Raw genomic sequence first — 12,903 nt, forward strand, 5'->3', positions numbered from 1 at the left:
ACAGACAAGTTCCTTTTCAAACTGAGTTGTACGTATTTGGATACTTACGGAATGTTGGAGAGATGCAGAGTAGCAGATGGAGGGAAGATATTTAGGAAGTTTTTAGATCCAGGCTTCTTAAAGCGATGTAAAGGGCTATTGCTATAGTCCTTAGTCAGACCTTGGTCCTCTTGTCCCTCACGAGGAAGCTGAACAGTTTGATGCTTTGAAAGAGTTGCACGGAGCACCTTTCCATAAAGTCTCTGCCCATTTAAGTGGCTCATGGCTAGAACATAAGTGTTGACAGTAATATCTGAACAGGAAAACAGACTAACAAAAAATCCCCACACCGTTTGAATGACTAAAATTTCAAGCTTATCCAATGGTGCCATTTATAGCTGGACATCAGATTCTCAAGTATAACAGCAACTACTAACTACATTAAATAAACCAAAAAATTCTAAAGATAATCCTAATGGATGTAATACAACCTCAAATCTTAATTTAATGATAATACAAAGATTTTTCTAATCCAATTTTTCAGTTTTATTTTTGATTGAACATTTGAATATTTAAAATAAAGAAAAAATACTTTCAAAATCTTTAACTTAGTTTGGCACAGTATTCCTAGTATCACACCAAAGTAGCTTTTCCTCTGAGTATTACAAAAGACTCGCTTCTTACTTTAGAACAAAAAGCTTAGTAACATGTTGAATTAGGTATTTTGATATTCCTGTGCCGGTCATTGAGACAGTGCATGCACTAAAATTACTAATGTCTACAACTCACTATTGTCAACAGAAATTCAAATATACTCATCCCATTATTAAGCTATACTGTAGATAACTCTGCATTCTTATTGCTTTGGCAAAATCCTGAGCAAACAAATTAGTTTTAAACAATTTTTGTACTGATGAGAGGCTGAGTTTTGCTAGTGGGTTACACTACTGTTTTGGTTTGTTTGTTTTTTTTTAAGTTATGTCAGAAGTGCCTGAAGTAACGGAACATTTTATAGAAAAAAGTTATGATCTGTAGCCATTTAGCATGTTTAAGGCAGTAATTGAACAGTAATTCTGAATAGCCAATTGTGGAGTGGCAGACACCTAGAGCTCTTCTGAAACTCCAAATCAGCTGTTAATTTTGTTAACTGCTGTAATGGAAACTGCAGATATCGGTACAACAAACATGCCAATGAAAATCTGGTTATCAGTACCTAGTTGAGCCTGGGTTGCATCTGCCATCTGAACCAAAGCATTTTCTTTTTTGTTAAACATGATCTTTACTCGATGTACATCACCATAGACACCTGTGGAAATCCAAAAAAGGTACTTTCAATGTATTAACTTGTCTGGAGCATCTGATTATCTATAGTGCAAAACACTCAAGTGTCAAGTTTATATCACTGAAGTTCATCAGCAAAAATGGAGAATAATCAATCTATTTAAAACAGCTGGGCAAGGATCTTTGTATGAAGAGCTTTCAAGGTTATGTCTCTGTCTGCATTCTTCTGAAGAAGTGAGGAATTGTGAATAAATGTGGCATCTCTTTCAGTGCTAATTTAACACCGAAAGACCCCAGATCATCCACGGGCAAGATCGAACCCAGGACCTCTAGAGCTAAATGCATGAGCCTCCACTGAATGAGCTAAAAGACGCATGACCCTTAGCTAAAGCTGTAGCAGGCTCATTAATCTCTAAGTGGTTTCGGTGCCACTGGAGGGGACAGAACACCACACCTAGGGTTACACTAACATCATAGACAGTTATTTTTAACTGCTAAATTTGACAACAATAAAAAAGAAAGGATCATTCAAGATACCAACAAAACATGAACAAAGAATCTGTGTATCGACAAAGCCCTCACTTTATTTCTTCTGACGTCGTCTTCCCACCCAACTCTGGTGACACAAAGGAAGGGGAGGCAAACATGAAAGGGATCACATACTCAGAATCCACTAAGGCATCATATCAGTTCATCAGATGAACAACAATGCTGATCCTGTGATTTCTCACAGTACATTTGAAATAATGTTCTGTAGTAGCAGAGGCAATAAAAAGCTTACCAAATAGGATAAAGAGCCCATGAGGTGTGATAGCCTGTATAAATGACAAGACAAAACAAAACAAATTTTAACATCATTTGAATATATAAAAGGAATCCATGCCGTAAGTAATTATAGCCAACTATTTTGGTTACCAAGTACTACTGCAAACTGGTAAAAACATCATGCTTGGGTTGTTTGTTTTTTAAAAAGACATTCTTTTCATATTTTCCCCAATAATTTCATCCGCTTACCCCAATGGATGCAGCATAATGCGTTTTAACACGCAAAATGTTTTCAACAGACAAATATAAAATTTGCAATAGTTCACAACCCTATATGCTCCATTCTTCATCTTTTGCAATAGTATGAACTTGCCTACTACAGAGCAGCAGGTCTCAAACTGTAGGTCGTGTCCCCAAAGTGGGTCGCGACCCCTTTTTAATGGGGTTGCCAGGGCTGGTGTCAGACTTGCAAGGGCCCAGGCCGAAAGCCCAAGCCCCACTGCTTAAGGCCAAAGCCCAAGGGCTTCAGCCCTGTGTGGCAGGACTCAGGCTTGGGCTTCAGATTACAGGTCCCCTCCCCAGGTGGAAGCCCTTGGGGTTCAGCTTTGGCCCCCTGGCTTGGGGCATCGGGGCTTGGGTGGGCTCAGGCTTCATTCCTCCCTTCCTGGGGTGGTCTTGTAATTTTTGTGGTCAGAAGAGGGTCATGGTGCAGTGAAGTTTGAGAACCCCTGCTAGAGAGCAGTGTAAGTAGCTGCTAAATGAAAATAATCTGCATGAACCAATTCTTGTTTTCAAACAAGTTCTCAATCACTAAAGCACTCAAGCTTATGCTTTAATGTAAAGCACATGCTTCAGTGTTTTATGAACAGGGGTGGTTTGTTGAATCAGAATCTAGAGCAGGGGTCTCAAACTCAAATGACCCCGAGGGCCGCATGAGGACTAGTGCATTGGCCCGAGGGCCACATCACTGACACGCCCCCTTGCTGCCCCTGGCCCCACCCCCAATCCACCCCTTCCATGAGGCCCCGCCCCTGCCCTGTCTCTTCTCCACCTCCTCCCCTAATCGCGCGGCTCCCTGCTCCTCCCCCCTCCCTCCTGGAAAGTGCTAAGCGCCACCAACAGCTGTTTGGTGGCTTGGCGGCGGGGCACTTAGGCAGCGGGTCCTGGAACAGAAGGGGCCCCCCACCGCCGAAGACCGGGCTGCGCTTCGGCGGCGGCGGGTCCCTCTTTTCCCCACCCCGGCCGGTCCCGCTTCCCACCCCGGCCCCGGCCGGTCCCGCTTCCCTCCCCCACCCCCCGGCGCGGTGCGGCGCAGCCCCGGCGGGTCTCGCTTCCCTCCCCCACCCCCACCGCCCAGCCCGGCGGGTCTCGCTTCCCTCCCCCACCGCCCGGCCCGGCGGGTCTCGCTTCCCTTCCCCCCCCCCCCCACGGCCCGGCCCCGGCGGGTCCCACTTCCCACCCAGGCCCCGGCGGCTCCCGCTTTCCCCCCCCTTACCCGAGCGCGTCTCCGGCGAGGCCTGAGCTTCGTCCCGCTCAGAGCCGCGTGGTGAGGGGGCGGGGCTGTGAGCTCCACGCCGAGCGCAGCGCTCAGCCCAGAGCTCCCAGCCCCGCCCCCTCCCCACGCGGCTCGGATCGGGGCTCAGGCGCTCGGACGGAGGCTCGGCGCTCTATGCGCCGAGGCTCCAGGAGAGGGGCGGAGGCAGGAGCCTCCGCTTTTCTCTTGGGGGCCCCTGCGGAGCCCGGGGCAAATTGCCCCCTTTGCCCCCCCCTCTGGGCGGCCCTGGGGAGCTCCGCGGGCCGCAGGGAAGAGCTCCGCGGGCCGCATGTTTGAGACCCCTGATCTAGAGGAACATAAAAACGAGGAGTCCGGTGGCACCTTAAAGACTAACAGATTTATTAGGGCATAAGCTTTTGTGGGTAAAAAAAACCCATTCAAAAGAACCTATGAACAGTAATAACAGACCACCATAGGAAATGAAGCCCTTTTCCTTAAAAATTTCATGAAGCAAGCTCCAAGTTCAGCTATGCCGGCTTGCCATTTGTGAGTAAAAAATAAATACATATGTAGTGTGAGAGGGCAAGGTGAGCATCCTAAATTCAGGCATCATGCAGGAGTTGCTTCTGTTGCTGGAGCTCCTGCTGCAGGCTCAACAGCATAGCTAGGAGCTACATGCAGGAAGGGGATGAAGTTGAATCGTATGCATGCAGCTATGAGAAGAATTTGTCCCAAACAGAGTAACTATTGAAGCACAAATGGTACCCTTATAACAAAGTCACCAACGGGGGTACTCTCCATGTAGCACATGTCCAGCGTTCTGAGTTTTAAATGACCTTTTCAAAAGGGTTGGCATTATCTGTTTAGCTTACACTGTAGCATGCATTCAAAGTTCTTGGCATTGCCTTTTTAGAATTGCAATGAGTAGTGAACAAAACAGCAGTGCTACAAATAGCTTTGATCTATGTTTCACATGTGCATATGGTTTAGCAGTATATGTTCACTTAGGAATGAGAGAGTCGTCATCTTTGGTTGTCAGCAGCAAGAGGCACTCCCAGCCTTCTACTACAGTAATCAGGGTACAACCCAACATTTGTTTTAAAAAGTTAGGTCTTAGGTTATCTTTCTATCTCCTTTCTTCCCTGTTCCCACTCAGTGGGGTTGTGTACAATGGATGTATTAACTTCTGTGGTTTCCAATGCAAGGAGGATTAGCGTAGGACTAACCATGCAGAAGGTTTAAATGTGTGAGAAAAGAAAGCTCATTTTCATAACCTTGCCCTTTCCCTACTCAAAGAGCTCTGCAAGCTCCTCTGTGGAAATCCTGGTAGGAGGAATTTTGTTTGGCCTTGTTGAACAGACTGATTTTTTTCCAAGAATAAGATAATCCACTTTGAAGCCAGTATTTGTGGCCAGCCCACAAGGCTTGTGTATAAATTGTTCTGGATACAATGCAGCACAAAAAAAAATTCAAACTGAGACTTTTTTTAAAACTACTGCAACATTGTTCACAATCTGTGTTTCCTAATGCTTTGCACGAAGACAAAGTAACTAGTTGGAGATTATGAAGAGAATATATACAGTACTGTTTTTTCTTTGCTTTGTCACATTTGTAGCATTGTGTCATTTCAGGTATTTAAAAGGCATGTGTACAATCAGAATTTTGCAAATAAAGATTTTTAAATATTGGTAACATGAAGAAGAGTGCTTCTATTTCAGTGACAGCCATCAGAGAATTCTGGAGATACGATGAGTTAGGTAAACCTGAAAGAACTGTATGAAATAGCAAGCAGCTATTTTACATTTCTATGATACATTTATTTGTTCACAGACTAACTGTACAGTATATCAAAACAGACTCAATGAAGAAACTTGAAAATAAGAGCTGACATCTTTTTAATACATATTTTACACTTTTATATGTATGCTAAGTTTCCAAAGAACAGGGATAAGTTAGTGAGAAACTCTACCTATGCCACCATCAGCTAAAACAAATACTGAAATCCTATAGCTATATAATATTTTGGTCTGATAATTTTACTGCAAATTTATAAAACAAATCACAAGGTAGGTATATTTAAAAATACACGACAAATCTACATGTTCACGTTTATCAATTAGTTTCAAAAAAGTGGTTTCTGGAAATGTCAGTATGTCAAAGGACACTCACAAGCCTGTATGTTACTTGTGGATTCTAAACCACCTGCGATTTTTTCCCCCCACCCAGGAAAAATGGGAAAGCTTGAAAAGAACCCACAAGAGTTTAGAAGGATATTCATGGTCACCCTTCTATCTCATCCTTAACTACCTGTTCTCACCCATCTCTTCTTTGTGGAGAATACTCTGCCCTCTGTAAGGGTGAGAGTGGCACAAGGAGGATCCTCATTCCCTACAGAGACCACACCTGCCTTTGCTTTGTGTTTCAGTGTATTTGATTATGTAAGATGTGCATTCTCTTCACTTCAGAGGTCTACTGACTGCAAGAGAGGCAGACTCTCAATAGATGCTTCTTCCAATTAGTATGTCCATTGTTATACCCCCATGTTATATTTGTTTCTAATGAGGATGTCCATGTTCTTCTGAGATTCTATGAAGCTAGCATATGGTTTTAATCTTTGCCAATATTGCAAATTACTTAAAGCAAGTGATGTGGCTGCAGTGCCATTTCTGACGTGAACAAAGTAAAAAGATATTTGTTATCCTCCTTTGTCTAATTTCCAATTTAGATTTTAGGACAAATATTTTAACATATATTCTATGCCAGTATCAAACTACCAGCTACTTGCATTGTTTGATTCCACCCATTCAAACTTACATCAGGATTGAGGTTGCTGACAAGCAAAACAGAATTTCCTGGAACACCAGCAACTCCAGGAATAGCCATCCGTCCAGTCACTGCAGAGGTGGTGATTGCGAGAGGACCAAGTGCTCCAGGAAGAGATGGGACTGAAAGACCTGAAAAACGATACTCAACTTATGGGCCAAAGGAAGTGGAAAAACTATTTCAGAAGACTAAAAAAAAACCGCTCAAATTATGTAACCTTGATTTATTTAAAAATAAATTCAACACCCAATAATAAAAGGCTCCATAGGCATATTTTAATCCACCCACATTTTCTTGGCTCAGTCCCTTCTGTCATACGACTGTGCCTAGCAAAAACCACACCCCCACCCCCACCCCCCTCTGGGTTGGGGGCTAGGGGGACATGCATGGGCAGGTAAGCTATTTTGGGAGCTGAATGAGTGCTACTGGAGCTTGCTTTTTAATTGTAGGCTTTTGGGTGTTGCACTTCTCATGATGGTCACTCCAAAATACAAACCCACTCCCTTAAAATAAAGCGACAGTGACATTGCAAGGAGATATTGAGTAATAAAGTAGTTAGCATGTATATCAAAAAGTTAAGCAAAAAAGCCATAGTAATCTATCATTTTTACAATCAGACTTCTAGTTTTGTCACTTTCAAATAGCCCTTTTTACTATGTGTAATTTCTTAGTAGAATTCGAAGCCAGAGCACAAATGACGGAGTGTAGACCATGACTAAGGTTAAGGTTTTGTCACTGATATTTTTAGAAAAAGTCAGGGATAGATCAAGGACAATAAAGATAAATTCACGGAAGCCTCTGACCTGTCCCTGACTTTTACTAAAAATATCCCACAAAATGGGGAGCCCAGTGGCAGGGTCCCCACACAGCTTGCAGAGGTTGGGCAGCTGTGGGGGCTGCTCCCAGCTCTGGGGGCCTGTAGCGGGGTGGTCACCTGCTCCTGCCTTAAAAGGCTTAACACAGCCCGGGAAGAGGGCTGTGGCAGGGAAGGAAAAGCTAGGCTGATTGAGGAAAGCAGCCTCAGCTGGGGCCATGCCTCATTCAGGCCAAGGCTGGCTGAATGAGGGCCCTTATAAGAGGGCTGGGGCCAGTGAGCCAGCAGCTGGAAGAATCTCCCTCTAGCTGAGGAGGGAGATGGACCTAGCTGTCTGAGTCCAAAAGATACTGGAGCGAAGCGGGGCTGGGGAAAGGCCAGAGGAGCAGGGGAGCTCCAGGCTGGCAACTCCCCAGGCTGCAGAGCCTGGTCCTAGGAGGTACTGGGTGGCAGAGGAAGGCAGCAGGTCCGAACCCCCTCGCCTATGATGAGTGGCTTTTATACTGCAGTCTGTCCCAGGAACCAGGGGCTTGGTGATGACTGGCAGTAGCCCAGACTGAAGCAAGATGGGGGTTAGAGGGTTGGGGTTTCCCAGAGGGGGGAGACCCTGAGACTGTGGGGGTATTGCCAAGGAGCAGCAGCCCAGCCTGAAAGGGCAGCAGGGGGAGTCAGGAGGGACTCAGGCCCAGTGGCAAGTGGGACACTGGCGTGAAGAGGGTGCTCCGGAAGCTGGAAGAGCTAATTCCCTGAGACAACCAGCAGGTGGTGCCGCAGGGGTGAGTCCCGCCACATCTACAGCCCCCCCCCCCCCATACACCTGTGAGGGCTTGGAGCTCCAGGGTCCCCTGACGTGGAGCCGCGATGACCCTCCCCACGGTGGCCAGGAGCTGCGGGGGGGGGGGGGGAGGGCACTGCCCAAGGCGGCTGGGAGCTGCAGCCTTGGGCAGCTCTGGGGGCCCCCGGTGCCTGCATCCACTGGGAGCTATGGCCCTGCCCACCTGGAAACTCTGGGGGGACCCCACAGCTCCCTGCCGACAAGGCTGAATTCACGGTGGTCGCTGGAAGTCACGAATTCTGTGACTTCTGCGACCTCCGTGAATAAAAACGTAGCCTTAATCACGACAACCAATAGTACACGTAATTGTATTTAAATAGTAATATTTTGGGTAGTATGCTATGCAAACAGAGGTAGACTGACTGCTTTTTATGAATACTTCTAGATCTTGATATTGCTGCATTATCATTCTGTTTAACTAGCTGGATTTCAACAATTTAAGGCAGTCTTCAAATTTACCAAACAAAAAATAAAAGACTTACCTGCAGCTTGATGAAAGCCAATGGCTGGGGCAAATCCAGCAGCCCCGGCATATGGTGAAGAGATTATTCCTGGGGTGCCTAGAATTCAAACACATCTAATTAAAATCTATTCCAACACATTTAGCAAATAGAAAAATGATAAGTAGAGACACATTTCATATCACTGACATTTCAGAATAACACTTTTCCAAAGGTTTTACTGTATTTTACAGAACTCAGGTTCAACAACCAAAGCTGATGTTTGAAAAAAAATATTTACAAGGTTAAAAGATACAATTAGAATTTATACTGTTTGGTCTGCAATAAAAACCTGCAGATGTTGTGAACACTAAATATCAAAAGAATAGAGAGAAAATGCTAGCACAGTGAAACAAAAGTAAGTAGTGGATGGATTGTACCGTCCCACACCAAACCCCCATTCAATACCCTTACATTTGGGTTAAATCTCTAGGTGGAGTTTCTTTAGTTACCTTTAAAATTTAGAATTTAGTTTAGATCATTTTCTCTGCATCAGCCTTGATGTCTCTTCCTAAATTAGGCTGGGACAAAGGTTACTCTGCTGGCAAGCTACAGCAGCAAAAAGCAGACTGGTAGAGCAGTGTCCAGCTCAGTTCTGACACTGTAACACATCAAAAGTTTCTCCTCATGTCTAAGAATTCAACTGGAGGGGAGAAGGAATAAGGGTAAGAAGAGAAGTCTGAGCCACAGCTAACTTGAGAGCTTTTGCAGAGTGAGGCTGCGGACAGGGGATTTTGAATCCTATGTGATACCAGGTATCAACAAGATTTGCCAGGAGCTGGCTCCTTCCTCTGACTGTGTCAAAATGCTATCCTATTCTCCATAAGCACATCTGATAGATGCCACCATCAATGTCCTGATATACTCGGATAAATTGAAGGTTACAGACTGCTATGAGGATGTTAATATGTACAGCCTCAGATATCTATTTGAGAATGGAGAAAGATAAGAAATGTGGTAATTGTTCCCTTATTTGTGAAGAGTGTAAACACTTAGGAAGGAAAGGAATGTATATTAACAAAAGGGATATAACTAGAAATAACCAAATAAAATTAAAAGGTAAGATTTAAGATGAACATGGGAAAAGCCCTCACAGCAAAATATTAAACAATAGAATGCTGTCCCCAAGGAAAACAATGAATGCCCAATCGTGAAACATACAAGATTAGAAAACCTCACAAAACAAATGTGAATGCAAATAGATGGACTAGATATTTTATTGGATCTTTTTCATTTCTAACTTCTAAGGGTATGTCTATGTGAACCTTTATAGTTTATGGTAAGCTGGGGCGTAAATCTAACCTGCACTACCTTGCTGCAGACTAAGTGTTCTCGTGGACCCTGTTAATGTCCTCTTTGAAACAGGACTAGATCAACGCGCATTAACTGTTTAAATGTATCAGCAGGGTTCACACGGTCAATTAGTCTACAGCAGGCTAGTATGGGACAGAGTCACACCCCACCTTGCCAGGAACAAAATGTTTGCATAGACAGCCCTTAAGATACTGATTAAACACTTATGGGAACAATCTGGATACATTCAAAAGTAGACTCTTCCAGGAAAGGATCTCAGCCATTGCCCTCACATATGACCACTTGAAATCACATTTTGGGAAGACTTAAGGAAACAAAGAACAAATTAAGAAATAAAATCAACACAACAGAGTACAGTCACCTACTCTGCTATTCAACTGAATTAATTTTACATGTCCCAAATTTTTAGTTTTCAATATGCCACCCATCTTTTACTTACAAAATGGAACTGTATTCTAGAAATTTTCAGGGGGAAACATTAATTGAACAAACTGATACGGCCTGAAACAATATACCAGAGGGACATGAACGGCCTCATTGATCTCAATGGCTTAACTCTGAAACCTCAATGTCAGTTTAAATGTTAGTGTTAACTATCTCATGGCTAATGAATTTAGAAGAAATATCTAGCAAATGCGCTTTATTCTACAATCACAAACTGCCTCCCATGCTTTCCCAAGTGCTCAAATCCCCACCTGCAAAGCTTCTCTTTGCAATGATGAAGGCTACAAACTGGGAATCAAGAAACATGTGGGGCCCTGTCTATAACAAAGATTGCTTTCTTAACTGCTTTTGTTTTAATCTAGTTTTAAATTCACCCAATTACCCTGAGCAGCACATAGGCTGGTGTTGTATATGTATATGTACGTGTACACACACACACCCCTCCCTTTCAAAATGAAATGTTAAGCAAATAAAAGAATCGGTTTACACATTCAATTACATTTTAGTCCACCACTTCTGAGAAATGTATTCTACACATAGGGCCCTTCGTTTTCAGTTTTTATTTAATTTAATTTACCCCAGGAATGTATCAGTGTTTATTACTACAACTACAACAAGAAAAACAGGTGAAAAACGGTGGAAAAATATTAATATTTTTCTAGGTAAATATCAGGGTTTATTTTGGTGGACAGAAGCACAGGGGGGGAAGTATTCAGTAGATTAATGCTTTGATTAATGGAATTCAATGTGGTTTGATGCAGAACTAAAACAGAACTCAAAACAAATGCCACCTTTGAGTTTAAGAAAACAATACATCTCTAATCCCCAAATAAAACTTTTCATTTGAACCAACAGCTTACTGTTGTAGACTTGAACTATTAGCCTATAAATATTTACATTTAATAATGGGGCCACACCATTTGCACTGCATATACTCAACTTCATCCTTTTCTCCTGTTTTTGTTAGTTTTAAGCTTGGACACTCTTCATTGTGTTCTGATACAGATTTTTGTTTTCTTTCCATTTTAGAGTGTCAGATCTTTAAATTGTTATCTGTTAACAGCTTGAAATATGTACGTTGTTGGGCGTGAGATTCATCAGTACGTTCATATGCACATGCACTTCCGAACTTGCGTGCAGGCCTGTTTGTTGTGTGCATCTTCTAGACTAATATATAACCTTACTTCAACAGGCAGCTTTGCATATGCACACAGACTAGTGTATCATCATAATACATGTTTCTCATGCAACATATTGTATTTTCTTAATAAAACAAGTTATTTTTATATATTTGAATTATACAAAAGTAGGGTGAAAATTGGGGGGGGCGGGGGGAATGAATACTTTTTGTAAAACCCAAGATTTTTTTCAATAAAAATCAGTTTAAACTGAAAACGAAGGGACTTATCTACACATTATGTAAATAAGTAACATGATCATATGTTCATTTTTAAAATACTTAAGTCCCAAAGACAGAAATGATCAATTGCATTAGATACATTTCCTAAAATAACATGGATATTAGTGGGTATAGTGCAATACTGTAGGAATTACCACATTAACAACAAGCAGACACGTAAGCTCTGACAAATTATTTTGGCAGCCTACTCCCCTCTTATCTGTAGTCACAAAGTGTCCCTTATACAAACAATGCAAAGCATTAATCACATCACATTTTATGCTTGTAATACATGCACTGGTGCATTATACTGACAAGTTTTGGCAATATGGGTACTAATCATTCATTCACAGTTCTAGTTTCCATTATCATTCATTACTGAAGAAGCAATGACAGAGGGCTTTTATTCTGCCAGATGGGACCTGTATGCTGGACACCGATACCAGACAGACACGTAAGAATAGAATACAGCTAAAATAGGAAGATCAGGAATTCTAGCATATGTACAAAATCCTCTGCTATCTAGTTGACTGCAGATTCTAAGCAAACTCTCAGAAAATCTATTATGCCTTATGGGAAAAAAAGCTTTTTCAAATCAAATTTATTCCAAAATGCATCAGAAGTTTTTAACATGAAATCTATAAAAATGTTTAACATTCAAAGAGTTTCAAATATAGCAGTGTTTTTAATAATTACTTAAACTGCAATATCCAAATCCTGAAATAAGGGCTAAAATTGCTAAACGTACATACTGATAATTATCCACCATTGCTGCTTGCTTTATCTGAATTCTTTATCATTGCAGCCTCCACTTGCTATAACAAAGACAAAGCCCAGGGTTCCAGCTTCTTCACTATCATGTCATTTTATCCTCAGACACTTGAGCCCTGTCTGTACTATCACTTCCACTCATGCTACCACTGTTGGAAAATCTGGACCCCTATTTCTCCAGACAGTGACACCTCACCTCTGTCACTTCATATGCACACGTATCCAATTCTCACCATTCTTTTCAAATAAAGGTCTCTGTGACAGATGCTAGAAAACTGATAGTTTTAATCTTTTACTGCCTGCAGTTGTAAGGCTTCTTGTGATTGTGGACATCTTAAACCCTTAGGGTTAGATGACAGTGGTAAAGATGCTCGAATTCTATCTGTACCAGCAGTTCCACACCTTTTGGTGCAGCTGCACTGGTGGAGAATTATGGGTTATTTGTTAAAGTAGACAGGCCCTGGTGGAGTAGGTAGGTGGTGT

The 12,903-nt window shown here is 42.5% G+C and overlaps 1 protein-coding gene across 2 annotated transcripts in view; it reads right to left on the minus strand.

Annotated features, from left to right (window-relative positions):
- PTBP3 (polypyrimidine tract binding protein 3) overlaps window positions 1-12,903 on the minus strand; it is a 106,951-nt gene that overhangs the window by 7,999 nt on the left and 86,049 nt on the right. For both annotated transcript variants that reach the window (XM_045020781.1, XM_045020780.1), the window contains 5 exons: window positions 8,475-8,552; window positions 6,335-6,474; window positions 2,042-2,075; window positions 1,193-1,285; window positions 49-265 (listed from right to left, as the gene is read on the minus strand). In XM_045020781.1, the coding sequence (XP_044876716.1) occupies window positions 49-265; window positions 1,193-1,285; window positions 2,042-2,075; window positions 6,335-6,474; window positions 8,475-8,552 (562 nt within the window). The remainder of the gene's footprint in view (window positions 1-48; window positions 266-1,192; window positions 1,286-2,041; window positions 2,076-6,334; window positions 6,475-8,474; window positions 8,553-12,903) is intronic.

The sequence above is a fragment of the Mauremys mutica genome, chromosome 6 (assembly GCF_020497125.1).
Source record: "Mauremys mutica isolate MM-2020 ecotype Southern chromosome 6, ASM2049712v1, whole genome shotgun sequence".
In the NCBI taxonomy this organism is placed as follows: Eukaryota; Metazoa; Chordata; order Testudines; family Geoemydidae; genus Mauremys; species Mauremys mutica.